The following is a 27,063-nucleotide window of genomic DNA, read 5'->3' on the forward strand; positions in this document are numbered from 1 at the left end:
TTTACTGTCATTGTCTAATGGAGGTGAATTCTCTTCTGTTGGTAATCCCATTTCTTTTTTTGTAATTGTGTGTTTATATAATGTTTCTTCTTCACTGTATTTCTAGAGGAGCCTCAGGACAAAGAGCAGATGGTGGAAATATGTGTTCAGTGTTCAGTTTTTTTCTGTAAGACATTTGCAAATTGTGTTTTTCACGAAATATCACACGGACTTAATGCATATAGAGCTACCTTGTATTTCATGATTGTGCCTACAATTCTATGGAGAAATATAATTTGTGATTTACCTGATGAAATTTTCCTAATTTTGAATCATCCTTGCATTCTTATAATAAACACTGTAAGAATGGCTATGGTAATATTTCATTTTTGCATTTTTACTTCTATATTAAATAAGGTTATATTTTGTTTGTTTCCTTTAAGGCTCTTATTTCATTTCAGTATCAAGGGTATGCAGGGATAGCTTGGGAAGGTTTACATCTTTTTTCTAAGACCTAGGATGTAGATCTAGTCTGCACAGTAATTTTCAACTACAGGAATATTATGCCTCCCATGGGATGTTTGGAAATATCTGGAGACATTTTTGTGGTCACAACTGGTCATGCTTGGGAGGTCTTATTGGCATTTCGTGGGTAGAGGGGATATTACTAAATGTGCCACAACACAGCAGGAGAACCCTCCACAAAGAATTGTCTGGCCCAGTATATCAATATTGCTGAGGCTGACAAACGCTGGTTTAAATGAACGTCCAATTTGGAAGATGAGTCTTTGTCTTTTCCTTCTTCTGCGTATTGGTCTCCAGATTTTCCATTTCTTCAGTCAGTTTTCGTAACTGTAGATTCTTAAAAGAAATGAACACTTCATCCATACTTCTAAGGTGTTTTAAAGATGTGTAAAGTTTTCACTTTTTGCATCATATTCACATGTGGCTATATACCCTTTTCTCTTCAAAGTTTTCTTTATCTTGATCACTTTTCAGAGGCATGACTCTTTTATTATCTTAGTCTTTTGAAAGAATCCTCCTTTCAAAATAAATATTTTTTATTTTATTAAAAAATAAAATAGTGGTTTTTTTAAAATTTAGTGGGGTGTTTTTCACTTTTTCCTTAGGTCTTCATTATTTTCCCTTTTTATTTTGCTTTTTCTAGTGTACTGGATCAAGGTAATTTAAATTGATTTTTAAACATATAAGGGTATACACTTCCTTTGGGTGCTGTTTGACTTTATTGCACAAGTTTTAAAATCTATTTTCTAAATAGTTTGTATTTTCTAAGTCATTTTATTGCAACCTCTGTTCACATTGCTGTTACTACTAAAACTTTCTGTTGGCCAGGCATGGTGGCTCACGCCTGTAATCCCAGTATTTTGGGAGGCCAAGGCAAGTGGATCACCTGAGGTCGGGAGTTTGAGACCAGCCTGACCAACATGGAGATAGCCCATCTCTACGAAAAATACAAGAACTAGCCAGGTGTGATGGTGCATGCCTATAATCCCAGCTACTCGGGAGGCTGAAGCAGGAGAATCGCTTGAACCCAGAAGACAGAGGTTGCAGTGAGCTGAGACCATGCCACTGCACTTAAGCCTGGAAAACAAGAGCAAAACTCCATTGAAAAAAAAAACAAAAAAACAACAACAAAAACAAAAAAAACCTTTTCATTGTGAGATATGACATGTATGGAAATTATATAAAACATAAGCTTAGTATAACATATAGTTAGAGTCAGTACTTGGGAACCAACACCTAGCCAGCACCGAGGTGAAGAGAAGGCACATTGCTTGCATACAGAAACCTTCTGCAGGCTGCTTCCCAATCACCATGCCTCTGTACACTTCGTCTTGCCTTCTGTTTTTCTAGTGTTATCACTCATGTATGCATCCTTGAACAATACAGTGTAGTGTTGCCTATTGTTTGAACTTTTGAAAATCATAATATATGTATTTTTTCATCTCTTTGTTGTGCTCAACATTGTGTATGAAATTTGTTCCTATTGTGTGTAGCTATAGTTCTTTTGCATTGCTGTATTTATTCCATTGTTTGAAAACACCATACCATTTATTCCCTAGACTAGATACAGACACGTGGGTTGTTTCCCATGTTATTAGGAAGAGCAAATGCTGCTATGATCATTTTAATCTATATTTAATGGTACCCCTGTGCCAGCATTTCTCTGGGGCACGTACTTAGGAGTTGGATGACTGAGGCATGAGGATCAATTTCTTCTTTTACCCAAGACTTATCCAGGAAAAAAAAATTTTTTTTTAAGAGTTTTCAGGTGGCTTTTGAGGTATTTTAAGTGCATCAATATGGTCAGAGAATTTGGCCTGTGACCTTTCAGCTAGATTATCAGCAATCATTTAGACTTCACAGTTGGCGTTACTGTTGTCTTTGCTTATTGCTACTTCTTGTATTATGTCTCCTGCTCCCTGCCCCTCAAGTATATCCCTGAATAATATCCTGGGGTTTTTTTTTCCCCCTAGAAAGGGTTTGTGGGGATGTGTATGGAGTGTGTTCCATGAACTTGCTGTGTGTTATCACTTGTTCAACAAATATTTGATTCTGTATGAAATACTCCATCCATATCAGTGTGGAGAATCCCGAGGCAAACATACACAGATATGATTCCTGTCTTGATGGAGCTAGATATAGAATTCTGAGGTCATAATTGAGTTTCTATCCAGGTCTTTACACTTTTATGTTCTGATATTTATTGTTATAGATGGAAAGTCTCATGCCTATCTGTTTTGTAGTTCTTTCTGATAGTTAGTATGATTTTCTGTGTAACTGTAAACTGTGGGGTTTTAATTTTTTTTTTTTTTTTTTTTGAGAGGAATTCTTGCTCTGTCACCCAGGTTGGAGTGCAGTGGCACGATCTTTGTTCACTGCAACCTCCACCTCTCAGGTTCAAATGATCCTCCTTCCTCAGCCTCCTGAGTAGCTTGGACTACAAGCATGTGCCACCATGCCTGACTAAATTTTTGTATTTTCAGTAGAGACAGGGTTTCACCGTGTTAGCCAGGATGGTCTCGATCTCCTGACCTCGTGATCTACCTGCCTCAGCCTCTCAAAGTGCCAGGATTACAGACATGAGCCACCCTGAATGCTTTGCTGGGTCAAGTCCATTGTGCTCTGGCTCTTCTACTCGTGATTTTTTTTGGTTGTTTGTTTTTTGGATGGGATGGTTTTTGGTTTATTTTTGTTTGTTTGTTTTGGTTTAGGGGTCTTATTTTTACCTCCTAGAATTGTCTTTTGCATTGTAATCTGTTTTATATTTTGTGGATACAGTATCTTCTCAATTACTGCTAAAGGTTCCAATTAGGTTTTACAATTCTGTTTATTTCCTTCATTAGCAGTGCTTCAGGTCATTTGTGCTTCTTTGACTTGGCACCTTCCTTTCAGGTTGCTAATTTTCTTCAACTCTCTGATGATACATGGTTATCTGTTCATATATACATGAGGTATACCTTTGAGCAGTATCAGTTGTTATGAATGTCTTCAGAATTGTCACTCTTTTCTGCTGTGGCCTCCCCCTCCTGGTTTGCAGACCTGTGCTCTTCCTGTGGCATGAGGATGGGGAGGTGCTGGCCGGTGAGCTTTCCAGATTTTGAACTAAAAGGAAGAGCAGAATCTGTTATAAGATTTTGCTGCTGCATTGAGTTATATTAAAAAACGTTCTGTCTTTTCTCTCTGGTTTTGACACTGATAGTAAGAGACCTTCAAGATAGGCTTCCTATTAGCGGAGTGATCCTTACCAACTATAGCTGGGACAAGTACGGTGAAGAATGTTTGATTCTTCCAACAGAATTGGTCCCTCCATTATTTGGATTGGGTTTGTGGCTTTCTTGAGGCCAGCAGTCTGATTCCATCTGCTTTGTATCTTCCAGCATGTCCTTATAGTTTTGGTTCACTAAGGGTATTCTTTTTGTATTTGTTGTTTTGCTGCTGCTGCAGCACACTTACTCTCTTTTATAAAATTCTGTCATTTCAGTGGGGTTTTAGAAAGAGGACCAGGTCACATCTTGAAATGAAATTAATCTTAGGATTTCACAGCCCTAACTCATTTTTTGTTTTGATTAAATTACTTCCCCTTTTTGAGGGGGAAGGGGCTCAGCTTTCTCATGTGTAGAATGAAGGATAGTAAATGGGGTAGTGGTGATAGACCCAGATGCATGTGAGAATCACCTCAGAGAGCTTTTCAAAACAGATTCTTTGGGTAGGCTTTGAAATTAGCATTTCAAAAATGCTGTTTCAACCATTGATGCAACCAGATTCTTTGGGACTTTGAGGCTAGGTATATATTCTTTAGATACCCCAAATAATTGGATTTGGAATATAACAATTTAGGAAAATGAAGAAGGGGTGAATTCTATTTTGGAGGCTGCTGCTTAGATGCTGCTGAGACCTTTCTTGGTCTTGATTTCTGGATCCTAGTTTCTTGATCTTTTACATATTCTGGATTCTAACCTGAACTGGCCTTAATGGTTAAAGATGCACTTATATACTATGTCCTAACCAGGAAGCTTATCTTTTGAACTTTGCCCAAACTGAGTATGAAGGCCCTTTCTAAAAATTCATTACATTCATTTCTGAACTTGATAATTGTAATTTGTGTTAATTGGTAAATTATGTCTTGTAGAGAGATATTTGATAGTAAATTACATGCTTTTAAAAAGAAAATTTGCTTTATAGTGAGGTGGTAACCATTTCATAATTCTTAGTTTCGGGAAGTGTCTACTATAGGTAACGCATCTGACCTTTTACAATGTAAGGAAATTGACTTTATGTAATGATTCAGGCTTTTCAAAGTTACAAAGGTAGCTGTTTTGAGAAATTGATAGTTTGGGACATTTATTTTGAACAAAGTAAGCCTTTGATCTTATGCACATAGCCATATAAGTAAAAGGTTTCCTTATTTTAAATTAGATTATATTTTAAAGTTTTTTTCATTTTTCTTTATATTTGACTGATTGCTTTTCTTTATTCTGAAGGCATCCATTAAGTTAAATTGTTCAAAATCGTTTCAATTTGAAAAGCTGAGAACTGTTGTTTGTCAAATCAAAGTTGGATTTTAAAATGCACATTTTAATTTTAATAAGCTCTCTGGTAGTGGGCCTGCAGTGACAGATTGTTGGGAGTTTGTCCCTAAAGCTATGACATCGGTCTTCTAATGTGCATATTTGTTCCGTGTAGCCCTGGAAGATTCTTTCTCTATTTTCGAATGGCACAACAGAAGTGACTTCAAAAGAAGAGGAAGAAGAGATGGCTGAAGTAGGTATATTATATAAGAATAACATTTTGGCCAGGCCAGGTGGCTCATGCCTATAACCCCAGCACTATGGGAGGCCAAGGGGGGCAGATCAGCTGAGGTCAGGGGTTTGAGACCAGCCTGGCCAAAGTGACAAAACTCTGTCTCTACTAAAAGTATAAAAATTAGCCGGGCCTGGTGGTGGGCACCTGTAATCTCAGCAACTCAGGAGGCTGAGGCAGGAGAATGGCTTGAACCCGGGATGGGGAGGTTGCATTGAGCCAAGATCGTGCCACTGCACTCCTGTCTGGGTGACAAGAGCAACACTCTGTCTCATAAAAGAAAAAATCATGAATATCTTCAGTTTTGATCATTTGAGTAATTCTCTAATCTCCCTTATAAATAACTACTAATGTGGAATAATTGAAAGCATATCATATTTGGAATGCAATTTAATTTATAAATTCTGGCTTTACCTCTAACTCATGATATGCCTTTGAGCAAACTTTTTATCTGAATTCTTGGATTTGATTTTCTGGAAAACAAAAGCTCTTAACTTTTAGCACTAAAATTATATGTTATACTAATCAGTACTTAACATGTCTCAGGGCCTTCTTGTTGCATCCTCACATAGTAGCAGGCAGAAGGGCAGGAGAGCAAGCTAGTCCAGCGTGTGAAGCCTCATTCATAAGGGCCTTAATCCTTAATCCCATGAAGGAGGAAGGAGCCCTCTTGGCCTAATAACCTCTTAAAAGTCCTACCTCTTAATATCATCACTTTGGCAACACTTGAATTTTGGACAGAATACATTCAAACAGTAGCAAATTTAGTACAGCAAATTCCAAAGACATGGAGCCTAGGCCAGTTGTCAGTCATGGGTATAATTTTAGATGTTTTCAGGCTCTGAAGCTTTGCATTTAAATTTAAACTTTGGAACAAAGATCTATGTCTCTGCATTGACCAAATAGAATGTATGTGAATTCCATGGTCTTGATTGTTTTAAAAGATTTTTTTCTGTTTGGGGTCTTATAATTAATTTAGGATTCCATTTTCTTAGTTTGGAAGTTATTAATCTAAACTATACTTTAGAGTGCTTCAGAACTAACAAAGTAGTGTTGTAGGCTTCTTTTTGTTTGTTTTCTGAGAGAGGGTTTTACTGTCACCGAGGTCATAAAACCATAAACCTGGAGTGCAGTAGCGCAGTCATGGCTCACTGTAACCTTGAACTCCCAGATTCAAGCGATTCTCCTGAGTAGCTGGGACTACAGGCCAGTGCCCTATGTCCAGCTTATTTCTTTTTTACTCTTAGTAGAGTTTGAGTCTCGCTCTGTTACCCAGGCTGGTCTTGAACTCCTGGCCTCAAGTGATCCACCACCTTGGCCTCCCAAAGTGCTGGGATTACAGGTGTGTGCCACTGTGACTGGCTGTAGGCTTGTTTTATGAGTCTGGGAGTAAAATACTTCTTAAAATTGTCCAGTTACAATGAGAGTTTGTTTTAATGTTTTTATGCAGTTTGGCTTAGGTGGAATAAACTTCATGGAAACATTAAACCTTTTCCATGGGTCAGACATCCATTGTACTAAGATTCATGAACCGTTTCATTTCCCATTCACAAGTTAATAAACAAGGAACTGCCCCTTTGAGGGAAATCTACAAAGGTAAGAGACTGAACTTTGGAGACGTCAGATTATGCCAGGTGAAAAGCAGATATTCTAGGCTCCTAAAATAATGTGGGAACAGGCCCAGAGCAATTTTGGACATGGTGTGTTTGGGTGTATTGGATGCTTTTCTTTTGAGAAGGAAGGTTGATGTGTTGAAGTCATGGAAAGCAAGATTGTCCAGAAAAGGAAGATGGTTGAAAGTCTTGAATTTGAGAATGGAACGTTTCTATTTGTTGTGTTTGTTGATAAGAAGGCCTTAAGCAGGGAATCGTGTGCTGATAATATTGTTTTAGAAAGATATGTTGAATTCTGTTTGGGATGTGCTGACTAATACTTAGGTGGAGAAGTTTTGTGGATGGGAACATGACTGAGGTTAAAGACACAGGAGGAAATACAGGCCAAAAGCATTTGTGAGCACTGTGGGGAAAACAAGCATAGGATGGAAGATCAGAGCTGAAAGGTGCACACAGGGAGAAGGGAGCTCCATGAAGTACAGAGTCATGGGCAGAGTTTGAGAGGAGGTAGTCAGTAATCTGGTCTAGAAATCGGGTAATTAGCCAACTTAGGGGGAAATTTTGAGATAAATATAAAGTACTCCTTTAGAGATTATGGCAATTGAAGTAGAAAAATAACATAATTGAAAAAAGTTAGGGTTTAAACAATTCTGCATATATTTGTATATATGTAAGAACAGATACTATGGGAAAAGAGGGGGCAGAATGATGTGAATAAAGATTTTGTTCTTCCGGGTATTATTCAAATTCTTTTAAAAGTATTCTTAGTTTTTGAGATAGGGTCGCTGTCACCCAGGCTGGAGTGCAGTGGCATGATCATAGCTTACTGCAGCCTCAAACTCCTGCGCCCAAACGTTTGATCCTTCTATTTCAGCCTCCTGAGCACCTGAGATCAAATGCTTTTTTTAACTTATATTTAAGTTGTTAACATCAATAGATGCTTCCTACATAAAACCATAAACCTGGAAATTAGGGGAAGTACCAAATCTCTCCAGAGATAATAACTAAAATTAATTGAAATTAACATTTCAATATGAGTTCTTCTGGTCTTTTTCTGTGCTTATTTCAGCATAATTAAAATTCTTTCTATTCCTTTGTGTATTCCATTTTTCATTTCAAAGTTTTTCAATACAGGAGAAATTATGCTGTATTGGTATTTCAGTGGCCTCTTAATATTTCATGGACTTGAGTTAACTGTTTTGCTATTTTTGCACATGCAGATTTTGTGTTTGTTTTTGTGGTTGCAAGGTTGGAATAGATATCCTTATGCCTAAATTTGTGCTTACATCTTAGACTAGTTTCTTCTAATACAATTCTAGAAGTCGAGTTTCTGGAACAAACTATGAACAGTTAAGGTTCTTGACACCTGCTGCCAAACTGTTTCAAAGGTTTCTCTTAAGAGGAGATTTAAAAGATGGCTTGGCCGGGCGTGGTGTTTCATGCCAGTAATCCCAGCACTTTGGTAGGCTGAGGTGGGCAGATCACTTGATGTCAGAAGTTTGAGACCAACCTGGCCAACATGGTGAAACCCTGTCTCTCCTCAAAATACAAAGGAATTAGCTGGGCATGGTGGTGTACGTCTGTAATCCCAGCTACCCAGGAGACTGAGGCATGAGAATCACTTGAACCTGGGAGGCAGAGGTTACAGTGAGCAGAGATTGCCCCACTATACTCCTGCCTGAGTGACAGAGTGAGACTCTATCCTCAAAAAAATAAAAGAAGATAAGTTAAATAAAGAAGTAAATAAATTAATGATGGTCTATTTCATACTAGTTGTGACTTTGTAAAGCTTTTAAATCTGCTTTACCCAGAGTCTAGCTTTTAAAGAAAATACAGGATATAAAATGTGGGACCCCTTGAATGGAATGTGGGGCTTTTTCTCTCTCACCGTAGGATAGATATATTCTGTTTCTTGTTCCCCATTGAGTCAAGAATAATTGAACTTTCAGCATAAGAAACTGTTGAAGAAAAGTCGGTTGAATAACCTAACATTTCTCTTCTTTTTGCAGGATATAGAAGACTTAGATCACTATGAGATGAAAGAAGAGCCTATGAGTGGGAAACAGTTGGAGGATGAAGGAACTGAAAAAGAAAATTGGGCAATATTAGAGAAAATTAAGAAGACTGAAAGGTAAGACCATTTAAATGTGGAAGCGTGTATAAATATCTGGAGCCTGGATTTTATGGTTAAGTAATTATAGTTAATACCAGGCAATTCATGAACATGACAATCTCAACTGCTCTCCCCTTCCATTCCTGCCTTAGTGGTGGATTCAGTTATATGCTTATTGTTTTTGAGACAGGGTCTTGCTCTATCACCTGGGCTAGAGTGCAGTGGCACAATCATAGTTCACTTTAACTAGCCTTTATCTCCAAGGCTCCAGTGGTCCTCCTGCCTCAGCTTCCCAAGTGTCTCAGACTACAGGTATGTGCCACTACACCAAGCTAAATTTTTTTATTTTTAGTTGAGATGAGGTCTCACTGTGTTGACCATGCTGGTCTTGAACACCTGAGTTCAAGCACTCCTGCTACCTTACCCTGCCCAAGTGCTGGGATTACAGACATGAGCCACCATGCCCAGCCACACTCATATGCCTTGTTGCCCAAGGTTACCTTTCTCATCTATGAATAGCCACTTTTTACCCTGTTCATCTGCTCTTCACATCCTGGAACCACCTGCTGATCCCTGTATATGCCCCTTTCCAGCTTGTCTATGCTATTTTCTCTGCTGACCTTCCTTCTGTAGCATCTGTACATTCAAATTCATTCTCTCCTACAAAACACAGCTCAAATTATTTCTCCTTCATGAAGCTGACTTTGATCCATCCTGCTCTCACCAGACCAAAAGTAATGTTTCTCTTTTGACTTAACGTCTCTTTTGTGTGAAGAAGCAGGATGGGAAAGGAACACTGAGTTTGGTGACAAACACACTTTGTATGGTTTCACTTTTCTCAACTCTAAAATATGGATAGACAGTACATATCTTTTGGATAGTTGCTATGAAAAATAAATTAAAATGGTGCATATATACACATAAAATGCTTAGACAGTGTAGGGAAATATCAGATGTTTCTCTGAACACTTACTGCTTCCTGCCTTGTATTAGAGCTATTTACCAACTCCACAATATCCAAGAACCAGTTATGTTGTCTTGGTCACAGGTTCTCCAAAACAGGAAATGAATTGTTAGGCAAGTAAATGCCAAATGTTGAAATCAGATAGCTAACTCTCCCTCCTTCAATCTTCTTTATATATTAATTTAATAGGTAGTTTTTCATACAACAAAGAAATGTAGTTACTTCCCCATATCTTGATTATTTACAAAACTAAGATTGTAGCATTTGAATTAATGTCACTGTACTTTCTGTGTCTTGTGATCAATTCCAGTTTGAGTTATCTTCAAAAGAAGTATAAATTATTGAACATTTTTGCATGACTGATACTATGCTAAATACTTTATGGATCTTTTCATTTAGTCATCATACCAACTGTGTGAAATAGGTACTCTTGATATTTTAGAGATAGGAAAAACTTCTCATATTTTATAGATATGAAATAAGTTCATGGTTACATAGCTAGGAAGTAATATTTTTATCAAATTGATTTTTTTGCCCTTCGAAGTCTAGTGCAGTCTTTAAAACCTTTAGTTTCACATGACTAAAAAGTAGTTCCATTTCTATTTAGTCTTAGAATAACATATTGATCTGTTTTCATCATTACAGGAGTCCCTGCACTGAAAAACTGAAACCAGTTGCATGTTGGCGCACATGGTTCTCAGTGTCTAATGTGTGAACTAGACCGTCTGTGCAATATTCTTACTTGTAGTCTTTTGAATGGAAGCCTATTTTAGTTAATAATGTCACCCTGAGTGTCTTCTAGTATTTTCAAAAATTGCTGGGGTTTGAAATAGACTCATACTGAATTCTAGGCTATCATGGAGTCCATGGTGGTATGAACATGTTGGCTAGAGGTTTTTAGGTGATAAGAAAAAGGAAATGAACCATTTGTGTCTAGTTTTATACTCTCTTGAAACTTCATAGTGCTTCATTTAATTGTACTTTTTTTTTCACTTCTTAGATTGTTGAGTAGTGATCAATTTTTATTGTAATCTTTTTCTTTTTTCTTTTCTTTTTTTTTTTCTTTTGAGATGGCGCCTTGCTCTGTGGCCCAGGCCAGGGTGCAGTGGCACCATCTCAGCTCACTACCACCTCCACCTTGCAGGTTCAACTGATTATCTTGCCTCAGCTTCCTGGGCACCTGGGACTACAGGCACGTGCAACCACACCTGACTGACTTTTGTAATTTTTTAGTAGAGATGTGGTTTCATCCTGATGGCCAGGTTAATTTCAAACTCTTGGCCTCAAGTGATCCACCTGCCTCAGCCTCCCAAAGTGCTGGGATTACAGGTGTGAGCCACCGTGCCTGGCTACTGTAATCTTTTAGAGCAGGTTGAAATACCTCAAATCTTTACATTAGTTGATTCAGTTGACCCTAGTAAACAGTGGCCTTTCTGTTTCAGCCTGCAGTGTCTGGGTTAGTGCAAGCTTCAGATAGACTTATGAAAGGGCTCAGGGACATATACAGATCACAGAGTTATAAAACAGGTAAGGATCTCTAAATCCCTGCTCTTCTTACTGTTCTTTTGTTCTTTTCTGTTGTCTGATTATAAATGTCATTTCTTAAAACTGGGCAGAAATGGAAATGATTACTAGCTTTATTTTGTGAAACTCGAATGTGGAAGATACTCATACCCTATGGTTCAGGAATCTTGTGGATATATACTCCACAAGAAATGAGTACATAGGTGCCAGGAGACACAGGAATGTTCAGAGCAGCATCATTTATAATAGCCCCAAACAGAAAAGAACCCAAATGTTCATTCCAATAAACTGGATGATTGTGGTATTCATAAAATGGCTTACAGTTATGTGGGATGAGATGGACAGATCTTGAACACTATGTTGAGCAAAAGAGACCAGACCCTCAAAACTTATTTTGTACAATTTCCTCTATACAGACTTCAAAAATAGGCAAAACTAATGTTGGTTAGGGCATACATTCTTAGTGGAGGCAATATCACCTGCAGTGGAGTGAAAATCGGTCCTTAGAGTGAAAGAAAGTCTTACCTATTGTAATGGTCTGCTGCCCTCCAAGGAGCCATAGAACATAAATGAAAAGAAAACTGAGAAACACTTATTTATGGATTCATAGTTGGGCAGTAAAACTATCAAGAAAAAAGAGGGGCCGGGCGCGGTGGCTCACGCCTGTAATCCCAGCACTTTGGGAGGCCGAGGCGGGCGGATCACAAGGTCAGGAGATCGAGACCACGGTGAAACCCCGTCTCTACTAAAAATACAAAAAATTAGCCGGGCGCGGTTGTGGGCGCCTGTAGTCCCAGCTACTGGGGAGGCTGAGGCAGGAGAATGGCGTGAACCCGGGAGGCGGAGCTTGCAGTGAGCCGAGATCGCGCCACTGCACTCCAGCCTGGGCGACAGAGCGAGACTCCGTCTCAAAAAAAAAAAAAGAAAAAAGAGGTGATTACACACAGGGTAGGGTAAGGAGTCCATCTAGGTGGGAGGTAGAGAGGTGTGAACTGAAAGGTACATCTGTGGGCTTCTTGGATACTGGCTGTAATATATTTCTGGACCAGGGTTGGTGGTTACATGGACAAATAATTTAGAATAACTTGTTAAGGTCTACTTTTTTTTTTTTTTTTTTTTTTTTTTTTTTTGAGGCGGAGTCTTCACTCTGTCGCCCAGGCTGGAGTGCAGTGGCACCATCTCGGCTCACTGCAAGCTCCGCCTCCCAGGTTCGCGCCATTCTCCTGCCTCAGCCCCCCGAGTAGCTGGGACTACAGGCGCCCGCCACCGCGCCCGGCTAATTTTTTGTATTTTAGTAGAGACGGGGTTTCACCGTGTTAGCCAGGATGGTCTCGATCTCTGACCTCGTGATCCGCCCGCCTCGGCCTCCCAAAATGCAGGGATTACAGGCGTGAGCCACCGCGCCCGGCCAAGGTCTACTTTAAGCTATATTTTGTGTACTTTTCTGAACGTGTTATATTTAATAAAGTGTTTTTAAGATACTAAAAATAAAGGTTACAAAAGAATAACAAGAAAATCTAGAAAAATGTTAATGATCTAATATGGAATCTGGATAAGACATAATGGTTTAAAATCTATGGCTATATGAAGTATTTTGATGAAAAATACTGAAATTTGTATAGCTTCTTTTTTGTGATTGGAAGTCTTACAGAAGTGGGGTAAAGGTCACAGTATGCTAGGTTAGTTATGAAATGTTCTGTAGACCCTCAAAATATGAGTAATTTAAAGTAACTTGAGGATTTTCAAACATTCAGCTGACTAATTCCATTATGTGACATAATCCACATTATGGTGATTAAAATCTAAATATCTCCAGCCCTTACTTTGATCATTTCTATGGTTGAGATAGTAATAGTTGCATTTAGGGTAAAAATATGTGTGACTACTTCAGACTTCAGAACTCTCTCCAGAAGAGTTTTGTTGCTATAGTTATTTTTTCAGTTGTATTTCCTTTACATGCTTATGTATGTGTTTTGGGAGCTAACATCCTGTTAAGAATCATTCTGTATAATCAGAATACATATTAACTGTGGTGTTGATACTACAGAATAGTTTTCTGGACATGATATCCATCTGTAAAAGCTCAGAAAAACAAAAGCGTGGGGAGGGAAAAAAGCTTAGCATTACATATGGATGTGCTGAGCTCATTTTGAGTTTCCCCACACAGTAAAGAAATATTGGTTTTATTATTTACTTAATTAATTGTATTGAGACAGGATCTTGCTCTGTTGCCCCAATGGAGTGGGTGGTACAATCACTGCTCACTGCAATCTCTGCCTCCTTTTCTTTTTCTTTTTTTTTTTGTAGCTTCTACTTTCAAGAATGAAAAAGGTATCCCAGCACTTTGGGAGGCCCGGGCCAGCAGATCACAAGGTCAGGAGATCGAGACCATCCTGACCAACATGGCGAAACCCCATCTCTACTAAAAAAATACAAAATTTAGCTAGGCATGGTGGCGGGCGCCTGTAGTCCCAGCATCTCGGGAGGCTTAGGCAGGAGAATGGCATGAACCCAGGAGGTGGAGCTTGCAGAGAGCCAAGATGGCGCCACTGCACTGCAGTCTGGGAGACAGAGCTACCTGCTGGGATACACATTAACAGTAACCTTTATGTAAGGTTCTAATTTGGTCATGTTGGGCACTTAGAACATTGGTTTGTTGTTTTTTGTGAGATTCTGGAAATGTTCCAATTTTACTTTTTCTCCTTTACTCCAGACTTTTTAACACTGATCTGCTGCTGTTAAGTTATATGCTGTTTTGTTAGGCCTTCTCAAGAGGGAATCAGGAATGCTGCGGTGTTCTAGAGATGTTTTGTTCTTCCTCTAGGGCTGAAGCAGTGCCTACTCGATAGAATCAATCATCATGCAAATAAATGCCACCTGAGTCAAAGGCAAAGCCAACGTGCAGCTTGGAGCAAAGAAGGTACTTTTATTAAGAATTTGACAGAAACCCTAAGACTTATTTTGTATTACTTTGTGAGCCTTCTTTCTGTCTTAATTATTTTTATTCATTTCATTTTCATTCGGTTTGTTTTCTTTCTGTTACAAACGTGATCTATAGAAAATACAGAAGTATAAGAAAATTAAACATACTGACTGATAATCACTTAATGATTTAGTATCTGATTGGTCTTTGTAATATTTAGTGTAGACAAACATGTCTACAGTTGTAAATTTATTATCTGTATGTATACCATAGTAAAAGTTGTATGTACTTTGAAGTTTTGCAAAATTGTGTTCATGTTATAGAATTAATTCCTGATGAATTTTTATGTGCTAGACACTAGCCTTTTCAATTACTTATTTTTACTTTTTTTCCCCTCTGTGCCTATGCTTACCAAGTCTTTTTATTTCTTACATTTCATTAGCTCTTGTTTTTTACTTTTTATTAGCTCTACCAATCCTCTTAATAACTTAAAAAGAGAGTATTATTAATATCTGCATCATATGGATGAGGCAACTAAAGGTAGGTAACTTGTCCAAGGTCACAGGTAACAGAGCGAGGATTGCAACTAGACAGCCTGGCTGCCCTAGGCCCAACCAAGAGGAGCTGAGAGCAAGCCATGGGGCAGAAGGATGTTGGTCAGGCTGGTTTTCTGTTTAGTTAACATGAAGTGCAGCCTGTAACCTGAATTCTAGGACATTACTGAGAAAGCCTTCCAAAGCCAGAGGTGTTTTGTTTTGCTTTTTGAACCATGACCATGACTTTTAGCAAAAAATTTGATTTTGTTTAAAGACAACATGGTGCTCTAAGAAGCTTCCATTCACACTCTTGTGGAGGGAATGGTAGTTGAGCTAAAGAGTGAAATGCTGCAGCACACAGCCTTTAGGGCAGCTTCTGACCTATTTCTATGGTCAGGAAAGACACCCGTCTTTCCCTGCAGCCCACAGCCTCCAGTTATTCACCTTCAGAATTTCCTAGTCTGTGATCACATTCAGATGAAAGATCTGTTTTGTTCTTCCAGGGTAGGAGGAAGAGAGTCACCACTTATACTAAGCAGTCTAGTCTTCTGTGTATAAATGAGCAAGGTTGGGGAGCCAAATTTGAGAACCTTGTGTAATGCTGAGATTCTCCAAGAGAATCCAAGAGAATGTCAGGATTATGCATGGTGGTAAAGTGGTCTCATGTTAGTTGTGCCGACAGCTCTCATCAGAAGCAGACACAGATACTTTTTGTAGGTAAGCATCTCTACCTTAAGCCTGTAGGATTCCCAAAGATTAAAAGCAGGCAAATATGAATTCAGTCAAATCATAGCATTCAAGTAGTTTCAACCCAACATATTTGAGAATTGTTAGAAATAATTAATAATATGTTTCTCAAAGACTATAGGTTTTGGAATTATCAGATACAGAGCACAGGCTTCAAATATTAGAATTGTGAGAAAATAGTTACACATAAAACATAATTTAAAAAAAAGATGGACCCATAAAATTGAGCAAGCAGTAAGACTGCCAGGAATGATGAGGAGGACCTGAAAAGAAAATGGATGAAATAGAACTTACAGAAACAAAACATATAGCTCGATATGGTGGCTCACACCTGTAATCCCAGCACTCTTTGGGAGGCTGAGGTGGTAGGATGGTATGAGACCAGAAGCTGGAGACAAGCCTGGGCAACATCGTGAGAACTCATTTCTATAAAAAATACCCCAACACCACCAAAAAAAAAAAAAAAAAAAAAAAAAAAGAATAGCTGGGTGTGGAGCATGTGCCTATAGTCCTAGCTAGTCAGGAGGCTGAGGCGGGAGGATCGCTTGAGCTTATGAGGCCAAGGCTCCAGGTGCGTGCCACTGCAGTCCAGCCTGGGTGACAGAATAAGACTCTGTCTCAAAATAAAATGAAATAAAGAAATAGAAAATGCAATTGTTGAAATAAGAAACTCAGAGGATGGATTAGACCTCAGAAGAAAGAATCAATTGGTTAGACAATTATCTCCCAAAAGTAAGTCAGTATGTTGCACAGAGAGACATGAGGATAGATGATAGGGCAGAAGTTGGTGGGGTTGTGGGAGGAGGAAGTCCAGAATGAGGTCTAAAATATGTCTTAGTGGAATCCTAGGAGGAGATATTAAAATTATATTAGAAAGTGAGAGAAATAGAAGTTCTAAAGATGAGAGAAGGAAGTCCACATAAATCAGTCACAACAAATGTAAATGGCCGAAAGTTACTAGTTAGCCAGATGGAACCAAAAAGAAAATCCAGCTGTTTTAATCCATCATATTTAAACTATGAAGATATGAGAAGATTGAAAGTTTTTATAAAGGAGAGAGAGTGATAAAGATATGCCAGTGTACATTAACCAAAAGCAAGTGATGGAGCTTCAGTATCAAACAAAAAGGGATTTTGGAACAGAAAGCATTAGTAAGAACTTGATGCTAAATGAATGTTAATTAGGAGGATGTAGCAATTTTCATATTTTAGGTACCTGTAAAAATAACCTCAAAATACAGAAGAAAAACTGAATAAACCACAGGGAGAAACTGACAAGTCTGCCATCATATTTGGAGACCTCAGCATACCCTGCTTACCATAAGTAAGTTACACAGAATGCCCATATGTAGATTTGAATAACCAGTGAAAGAACATGGTATAACAGACAAATATAGACCTTTGTACCCAATAATTAGATACTCTATTTTCTTCTCAAGCATATGTGGACTGTGGGAGAAACATTAATTATATATTAATTCATAAAGCAAGTCAGAAGATTTAACAACAATTGGTACCACCCACACCATATAATTTATAATTTAAATGTGAAGCAGTTAAAGTTAGAAGGCAATAATGAAGAGATTAACAAAAAGCTATGTGAATTTGGAAATCAAACACCCTTGTTATTCGTGATTTAAGAAACTCAATGCAGGCCGGGCGCGGTGGCTCAAGCCTGTAATCCCAGCACTTTGGGAGGCCGAGACGGGCGGATCACGAGGTCAGGAGATCAAGACCATCCTGGCTAACACGGTGAAACCCCGTCTCTACTAAAAAATACAAAAAAAAACTAGCCGGGCGAGGTGGCGGGCGCCTGTAGTCCCAGCTACTCGGGAGGCTGAGGCAGGAGAATGGCGTAAACCCGGGAGGCGGAGCTTGCAGTGAGCTGAGATCCGGCCACTGCACTCCAGCCTGGGCGACAGAGCCAGACTCCCTCTCAAAAAAAAAAAAAAAAAAAAGAAACTCAATGCAATTTCAGAATGCTTAGAATTGAACCATAGTTAAAATACAAAACTTCTATCTATTCGTCTCTCTCCCTCTCCCTCTGTCTTCCTATCTGGAACATTCAAGAAGCTACTCTTTTTCAATGAAGATCACCCCAAATACTGAAAGGTAGAAAAAGGACAGATGTCATTTTCTGATCTTAGTTGAATCTATAAGTTAGTAACAAAACCAGAAAACAAATGTTGGTTTGTGGAATTTTAAAATTAATGCCAACAGCCCTTAGGTCAAAATGGGACTTGAAATTAAAGCTGCCACGTATGTAGAGAATAGCAATAATGCAATCATTACTGATTAGAGACTAGAGAAGAGCTCAGAGAAATATTCATTGCCTTAAAATCCTTATGTCATTAAGAAAAGAATGAAAATGAATGAAGCCTTTAACTCATTCTTAGAAAGGACAATCAGAAAACCTGATGGAAAGCAGAATGGGGAAATTATTAAAGATATATCAGTAGAGGCTGGGTGCGGTGGCTCACGCCTGTAATCCCAGCACTTTGGGAGACTGAGGCAGACAGATCACGAGGTCAGGAGATCGAGACTATTCTGGCTAACACAGTGAAACCCCATCTCTATTAAAAATACACAAAATTAGCCAGGCGTGGTGGTGGGCACCTGTAGTCCCAGCTACTCGGGAGGCTGAGGCAGGAGAATGGCATGAACCCGGGAAGGCGGAGCTTGCAGCAAACCAAAATTGCACCACTGTACTCCAGACTGGAGACAGTGAGACTAGGTCTCAAAAACAATGACAAATTAAAAATTAACAAAAAAAGATATACAAGTAGGAATCAGTGAGTTAGAAGAATAGAAAGGGCTAAATCTCCAGTACAATAGAGAATCTGTAGAAGCATTCCTTTAAACTGGGCTTTGAGTACCTTGCTACTGATGATTGAGTATGGAAGAGGATAACATTCTTATTTTCTCCTTGTGTTTTGGGTGGCGGGCAGTAGGTTTGAAAGTGACTCCTTCACACTCACTTGGGAGTTTCAGGGAATATGTACTTTCTATGTACAGTTTGTTTCTAAATCTTTTATTTTTGTCCTTTTTATGAAAACATGGACTGATTAGAAAACACTTTTTTTATTAGTGTTAAGAAAAGCATGTTACTGCATATTTTATATCTTAGGCTTTTAACAGCGTTATGGCAGGGCTTTACTATTTTGAAGAGCTCTTAGAAGTTCAAAAAGACTACCCTGTAAAAAATGGGAGAATTGGCGAGGTGTGGGGGCTCACACTTAAAATCCCAGCACTTTGGGAGGCTGAGTTGGGTGGATCATCTGAGGTCAGGAGTTTGAGACCAGCTTGGGCAACATGGTGAAGCCCCATGTCTACTAAAAAAATAAAATAATAGCTGGGTGTGGTGGAAGGCACCTGTAATCCCAGCTTCTAGGGAGGCTGAGGCATGCGAATTGCTTGAACCAGGGAAGTGGAGGTGGCAGTGAGCCGAGATCACACCATCCCACTCCAGCCTGAGTAACAGAGCAAGACTCCATCTCAAAGAAATAAAACCTCAATAAGCTTGTTAAGCAAACAGAAACCAACACTTACCTGCAATTAGAAGTTAACCAGAAGCTTTCAAAAACATATTACCTGACAAGGAAGTCAAGAAAAAGAGGAAAATTATGTATGTGATCCCTAATAGTAAAATGTATCAAAATCAAGGTAAAATTAGAAATAGCAGCATTTTCTAAATTAAATTCAAGGCTGCCAGATTAGAAGGACAATATCAATATAATACAATCTCTTTTCCATTAATGTTTACAACTTGTCCTATACTGACCTTTAAATTTGTCCCACTGATGAAATGGAATCTGAAAATCGGGATACAGATACTGTGGGAAGAATGATAAAAATTGAACTTAACTGTAGCAACAGTCTAGTCTCTGGACCAGGCCCAAGAAAACAAAACAGAAGCATACTCAAGTAGGATTAACAATTCATTTAGCAAGGGGTGAGAAGGCCTATTGTAATTGAGTGGTTTTCAGTCTCTGGAGTACATGGAATCACGCAGAAGTTTATCCACACCCATACTTTTCAGATATTCTGATTTGTTAGGCCTGAGCCAAGGCCCAATTCTGATATTTTTGCTTGTTAATTTGCTGATATATGCAAAGGCCAAAGACTAAGAATAATTCCTTGAACATAGTGACAACCTCTACCTGGAATAGGCCAAATCCTAATTATCCTGATTCCTATACCAACAGTTCCCAAACTGGTGTACTACAGAGTCTTGCGAAAGCTCCTTGAAAAAAAAACAAAAAACAAAAAAACACAATCATGGCCATATAAATTCATTGTTCTGAGAAGTCCTGTTGAATTTACCAAGCATTTCTCAAGCTTATTTATTAATTTGTTACCTCTATTACATGTATTTATTACATTTTTAACCTAGTAACTGTTAATAACCGCAAACTTATAGAAACAATGCCCCAAGGATGTCCTGTGATGTTACTGTTATCCTGTTGGAAATGTACAGAACAGTCAAAACATGTACTCTACTTATTTATTTATTTATTTATTTATTATTTGATTTTATTTATTTTTTTCAGATGGAGTCTTGTTCTGTCACCCAGGCTGGAATGCAGTGGCACAATCTCAGCTCATGCAACCTCCAACTCCCAGGTTCAGGTGATTCTCCTGCCTCAGCCTCCTGAGTAGCTAGGACTATAGGTATGTGCCACCACGCCTGGCTAATTTTTTGTATTTTTAGGAGAGACAAAGTTTTACATTGTAGGCTGGTCTCAAACTCTTGACCTCAAATGACCCAGCCACCTCAGTTCCCAAAGTGCTGGGATTACAGGCATGAGCCATCATGCCCAGCCTTCTAGAAGGCATTTAAAGGCACTTTCAAAGGCACAATCAACAGACTTGCCAAAAGTCAGTGGCAAGATCTGTAGACTCAGACCCGCCTTCAAATTCCAACTCCCCGAAACCCAAAGCCCATCAATTGTCCTACCAGAATAACATCAAATAGCAATTAGCACGTGGTCCTCGAATTCTCCAGATCAGCTCTGAAAAGATATATACTATTAACAGTGGAAATATTGAGAACTGAAATATTTAACAGATAACATTAATCAAAAGCATTCCCATGGGTAAATGATTATATATAAAGTATGTTTCACACCAACAAAAGTCTATAAATTTCAGACTGATCTGATGACAAATTTACTTATTTTTAAATGCATAATTATGTCAAATAAATGCCATTACAAAGACCTGAATACAGTCTCTGAGTCTAAGGTCCTCCCCATCTTCTCCTCCATTTCACATTTGATTATATACATATATGAGAGAACATCACTCATTATTTGTTTTAGGAGTATTATCAGATATTATCCAATACTTTGAATATTATCAAAAGTAATTGATTGGAAGTCAATGGCACTATTTATACTAAAAGAGTAGGATCCTCATCAGTAGATAGAGGCATATAAGTGTAGTCATATTATGTCTATGAAGTGTCAATATCAGGAGGCAGCTCCAAAGCCAAAGTGGTGGTTGGATGGAAAGAAGAATTTTAATTGGCAAAGGAGGCAGATAGAGAGAAATAGAGATTCAATAATAACATGAAGACCATGAAAGCCTGTGGCTATAAAGAATGTTGAACCATAGAGTCCATCAGAGATAGTAAAGGGGTACTGGAAATACTCAGAGACTTGTAGAAGGGTAAAGTAAATACCTAAGGTAGTTGAGATGGATAGTCCTTGAAGTATTTGCTTTTTGACTACCTTCTATCAGGCTGTGTACAACCTTGAAAGTTTCTTGAGGGCAAGAATCAAGACTTTTACAGCTTCTAGCATGCCTCCGTGTACCCAACAGGTCCTCAATAAATAATTTGTTACCCTACTTTGTCATAAAATACAAGACATACTTAGCTGTACAGCACGATGTCATTTGATCACACCCAATCTATGAGGGGAGAATGATAGCACCGAATCTGTTTAAAAACAACACTCCCCATCCCCTTTTCACCTTCACAATATTTTCATTTGGTTTCTAGTAACGTTGGTTCTATCCATATGTTTTTAGATAATAGCACCAACTGTGTCATGCCTAAGCAAAATTATACCAAGAATTGTATGGGGGAAAAGCTAATGCACTGCTTTTAGTTTTCATTAAGATTTTAGATGTTTGGAAATATAAATTCAGATATTGGACAGTGAGGGTTTCATTTTGGAGGTTGGAGATTGAACCTCCTTTGTTGGAGTAACACTGATAGACTCCTTTGGCTACTTGTGTATCAGGGTGGGGAGAATATACAAGTTTACTAAATCTTGCAAATTCTCACAGTGCTTAGTTTTGTGACTGTACAAAAACTGGCATTGTTTTTCCTAGGTCTCAGTGGAGAAATGTAAGCTGTGAGTTTAGCATCCTGTTTACTGTGTTTTGGCCAGGGTTTTGCAAGCTTTTGTGGAGACAATTATATTACTTTCCTTATCCTGTTTGTAACATATATGTACATCAATATGCTTCCTTGTGTTTTACTATGGTAAAATTCTATCTTGCATATAGAGAAATAAGTCTATTAGAGTGAATTAAAAGAAATCTTTAGCGTGAGGTGGCAGCATTGTCTAATGGATCGTATGTTTAAGCCTCGTTAATACATCACATTAGAGCCCAGCGTAGTGGTGTGTGCCTGTAATTACAGCCACTTGGGAGGCTGAGTCAGGAGGATTGCTTGAACCTGAGTTTCAGACCAGCCTGGGCTACATAATGAGACCCCATCTCAGTCAATCAACCAATCAATCATTTACACTAAAAAGACCAAGATCTTTCTGGCTCTTTTAGAATGTTTTTCCCAGACATTCTAACAAATGTCTGGGTGTCCAAAACAATGAAAAGGGTTTATGACAGAGTTACAGCAGTTGTCAGAGAAAAATCATGGACAAATTGCAAATCTATACCAGTTGTGAACTGCTATGACTGCAGTTGAAATCCGACGTTACTTTTGTAGCATTTTTGGGTGTATCTGTGTTTAATAATGACTTGTTTGCAAATTTAGAGGGCTGTACCTATCATTTCTTAGAGACCTTGACCTTGAGGGGCTTAGAGATTAATGGAAGAGAGAACTAGAAACCAAGAATTCAATGCAAAGAGTGAGGTTCTGCAGTACAGGGTGTATACAGGGTGCAGAGAAGCGCTGGGGCACCGTGTTCTGGCCTCATCTTCTACTGCTCTAGACTTCCTAAGTACCATTTCCTGAACCTACCTGTTTTTTTCCACCATCTAGACTTCTGTCTGTAGGCACCATTCTCTCTCCTTGCAAGCCTTTTCCACACCTTATGTGTATGGTGAAGTTGTTTCTTCAAAAGCTTCTTGAAGCCTGCCTCTAGCTCATCCAAATAATTGTTTTGTCTACATCTCTGCTCTTTCTTTATAAATGATTACAGTCAATTCTTATTATTTGCAGTAGTAATATTCTATAAAGTTGCCTGGAACACTGAATTAATCAAATACTAAGCCCTTGTTTCCAAGGTAAATATGTACATATGTACATATCTCACTTAGGTTATAATCTTAATCCTAAAAACCACTCATCCTGATAGATTGAATTTTTTCTTTCCAAAGAGTAAGGGAGGTGCAGAAGTGTTAAGTGATTTACCTGAGGTCGCTCCACTAACAGGTGCCAGTGTTAAGATTCAGACCCCGTCCAACTGGCCCCAGAGCCACAGCATCTTGCACCACACTACACTACCCACTACGGTCTCTGTCCTCGAGTCATCTTTGAATGAGAGCTGAACAAGAAGACCCAGGGTCACCTTATTTGACCTTATCTTGGGATGTGTGCAAGGAGTGACACAATTTTCACTACTATGTGTATTTCCATGAATCACCTCGAAAGCTCCACAAGTATTAATTTGGGGATTACAAAGACATTTCAGCAAGTAAGCAAATTTGCAAATGTGGGATCCACAAATAATGAGGGTCAACTGTATTTGTAAGTGACTGCTAGGGTCTGTTTCATGGTAATCCCTTCCCCCCAAGAGTGTGGAATGTTTCTTTAGCTTCTTTGATAGTTCATGTATTTATTAAGTACTTACTATAAACCAGACTCTGCTTTAATTTGTGGTGAACAACCTAGAGATTACGTTCTGCCCTGCGGATTTTATATTAGAGTAAGAAAAACAGATAACTAAGACTGGAGCTCAGGGGTGAGGCCCAGGTTGGAATTATAGATTCACTTGACCAAGGTGAAACCTGGTGTGCCTCCTCCTACTTCACATCCCCAGAGATACTTCTCAAACATTTCTGTTCTATTCTTGTGTATAAACTCTTCCTTTACAGCCTCTCTCCATTGAAGCATGTCAATCTATACTTGTCCTTTGTTGATTTTGAGGCCACTTGACCAGGTAACTGGCAGGATATTGAAGAAGAATCATACCGACCTGGTTCTGCTACCTAACAGCTGAGTTACTTTGGTCAAGCTCTTGGACTTCTAGGCCTGTTTCCTAATTTCAACAGTGGTGATATGATGTGTTAGGCCCTGGTGGGTTGCAAGGAAGAGGCACACACATATCACCTTGGATGATGAGGGCCCAATGTTCACTTGGATGGAAATTCATCCCAACAGTGATATTGTCTCTGGCCCTAGTACTTTCAAAACCTCACAGAATATTAATTTAGCAGTATTTAGAATAGGGTTTGAGCTCTGAGGACCTGTAGTGTGGTTATTTGTTCATATGGCTGTTTTCCATGCTAGACCATGAGTTCCATAAACGCAGGGTCTACATTTCCTTCTTTCTATGCTAAGGACTCAGTTCAGTGACTGACACATAGTAATAGAGGCACAAATGTTTCAAAAGTTGTGGAATTTTCAACTCTTACTGAAAGAATAGGAAGATATAAAGGCTTCTCAGAGAAGGTATTATTTAAGTTGGTTTTTGTTTTTTTTTTTGAGATGAAGTCTCGCTCTGTCGCCAAAGTTGGAGTGCAGTGGTGTGATTTCAGCTCACTGCAACCTCTGCTTCCCAGGTTTGAACAATTCTTCTGCCTCACTCTACTGAGTAGCTGGGATTACAGACATCTGCCACCATGACCAGCTATTTCTTGTAATTTTATTAAAGACGAGGTTTCACCATGTTGGCAAGGCTAGTCTCAAACTACTGACCTCAGGTGATCCACCCACCTTGGCCTCCCAAAGTGCTGGGATTACAGGCATGAGCCACCATGCCTGGCCTAATTAAGCTGACTCTTTAAGGATGAGTAGAAACTTTTTCCAGGTGAATAAAACCTTGAGATATTATTCCAAGCAGAGACGAGTAGGAGCAAAGACACAGGGATATAGTGATGTTGAAGTTACCAAACACTGCTAGATTAAAAAAACAAAAAGGAAACTATCAAACTCAAAAATTAGAATTAAAAATCACCTAAACTAAAAACTATGAATGGGCTTGGCCAGAGGTCACATCGCAATTGAGTTAACTATGACTGTAGACACTCAGTAATGGATGGAAGCTTTAGGGAAAAAGCATAACATTCTTAGGTTGTTGGCAGAGTATCTAGAACAATTTACAAATACAGGCATTGAATTCTGGGAATGATAACATTATAGTGATATCATTTCCTTCTCTGCGTATGAAGCATGTATGTATTGCACGTTTTTCAAGGTGCTGAAAATCAGACTCTTCTCGAGGAGCTCATGAGCAATCAAGGGAGATGGATGGGTGAGCAACTGATTATCATGTGACAAGTGAGGTAATAGAGACATGACTAAGATGCTATCTAAACAAGAAGAAAGGAATTATTCATAATATATCGAATACCGGGGAAAGATTTCTCAAATGAAGTTGACTGGGTATGATGGCTCCCACTTGTAATGTCGACACTTTGGGAGGTGGAAGTGGGAGGATCTGGGAGGATCTAGGAGTTCAAGACAAGCCTGGTCAACAGAGCAAGACTCTGCCTGTCTCTAGATAAAAAAATAAATAAATAAAAAATAAAAAAAATTAAATGAAGTGATATTTGAGCAGTCTGGAGCACTATACAAATATAGGACAGACTGAAGGAATGTATCCAGCTTAATTTGAGTTAACATTTTTTGAAATTTTATGTTGCAAAAATAGTACATATTCACATTTTGAAACTAAAAAGAATTGATAGGCAAGGAGGGCTGTCTACAAAGCACTCCATAGATCCACCATACTGAGACAATGCTTAATGCTTTGATGGATTTATTGTATACTTTCTATGTATATGCGTGTATTATACACATACATGTGCATGGTTAAATAGAAAGATTTCTCCTTGGTGTTCTGTTTATCCATTTATTGTTTGAAGTAAATCCCCAAGGAGCACATTTGCTTTGCCCAGGGGAGTCTTTTGCTACATACTGCTGTACATAATGAAAACTAAAAATGGGGCTAACTATTCAGCCTTGTGACCTTGTGGTGATTCAAATAGAGGCTTCATCAAAGGCAGATGCAGAAATGAACTTGGCATGTGTAGGTGGTTTTCCTTGGCATTATTGTTTGTAAGAGTATGATAGTGATGACTTCAGTGTCCACCAACAGGGAACTGGTTAAGTAAACTGTGGTACATCCTAACGATGAATACTGTGCAGTTGTAAAGAAGAATAAGAAAGACCTCTGTAGAAAAACTCACATATATTGTGTGTGTGTTTTAAAAGGAACAAGGAATGGCATCGTATGAATGGTATGCTACTTTTTGTGTTGAGAGAGAAGAGTAGAATAAGAATATACATGTGTATTTGCAAAGATAAATTCTGAAATGATATATAAGAAACCAATTAAAATTGTTTGGCTGTGGAAGGAGAATAAGACTGTGAATGGGATTTTGTCACATACATTCATAGTTATATTTAAAAATTTTCTGAACGATGTATTTGTACACATGACCCTTTTAAAAATAAGTGAATGAGGAAATGAAGTAGGATTATGAGAAAGAGATAGGAACAAAGGATCTAAGGGGCTGCCCATCTTTTTAGTACCCAGTGAATATTAATACATAACAATAGCAGCAAAAATTGGAAGAGTAGCCCCAGGAGGGTAGGGAGTCAGCCTTTCCTTTGTCTTTTCCTCAATTTCATATGTTAAAAAATAACTGAGAACAAGAAAACAATTTGAAATAAAAATGTCTCCAGATCTCTTAAAAGGAAGATGGGGCAGTGTTATGTAGTGCACTTCCCAAAAATGGGCTGATCTACATCAAGAGGCAGGGATTCTGACCTACACGGGAAACATACAGGAGAAAAAAATAAGAAAAAGAAAAGAGATTTAAATACAAATACATGAAAATAGCAATTCTCCCTGATTGTATAGGAAATGATCCCTTTTGTAATTGTTTGGATGACAAATATTAAGAAAAATCTTTAATTTG

The 27,063-nt window shown here is 38.5% G+C and overlaps 1 protein-coding gene across 1 annotated transcript in view; it reads left to right on the plus strand.

Moving 5' to 3' along the window:
- The window catches only part of LOC100425484 (ubiquitin-conjugating enzyme E2 Q2), a 33,152-nt gene extending 12,755 nt beyond the window's left edge, over positions 1-20,397 (plus strand). Inside the window, exons 4-8 of the mRNA XM_077940339.1 lie at positions 5,188-5,265; positions 8,927-9,048; positions 11,437-11,521; positions 14,343-14,438; positions 20,274-20,397. Of these exons, the coding sequence (XP_077796465.1) occupies positions 5,188-5,265; positions 8,927-9,048; positions 11,437-11,455 (219 nt within the window). The 3' untranslated portion in view covers positions 11,456-11,521; positions 14,343-14,438; positions 20,274-20,397. The remainder of the gene's footprint in view (positions 1-5,187; positions 5,266-8,926; positions 9,049-11,436; positions 11,522-14,342; positions 14,439-20,273) is intronic.
- Positions 20,398-27,063: the final 6,666 nt, after the last annotated feature.

The sequence above is a fragment of the Macaca mulatta genome, chromosome 7 (assembly GCF_049350105.2).
Source record: "Macaca mulatta isolate MMU2019108-1 chromosome 7, T2T-MMU8v2.0, whole genome shotgun sequence".
In the NCBI taxonomy this organism is placed as follows: domain Eukaryota; kingdom Metazoa; phylum Chordata; class Mammalia; order Primates; family Cercopithecidae; genus Macaca; species Macaca mulatta.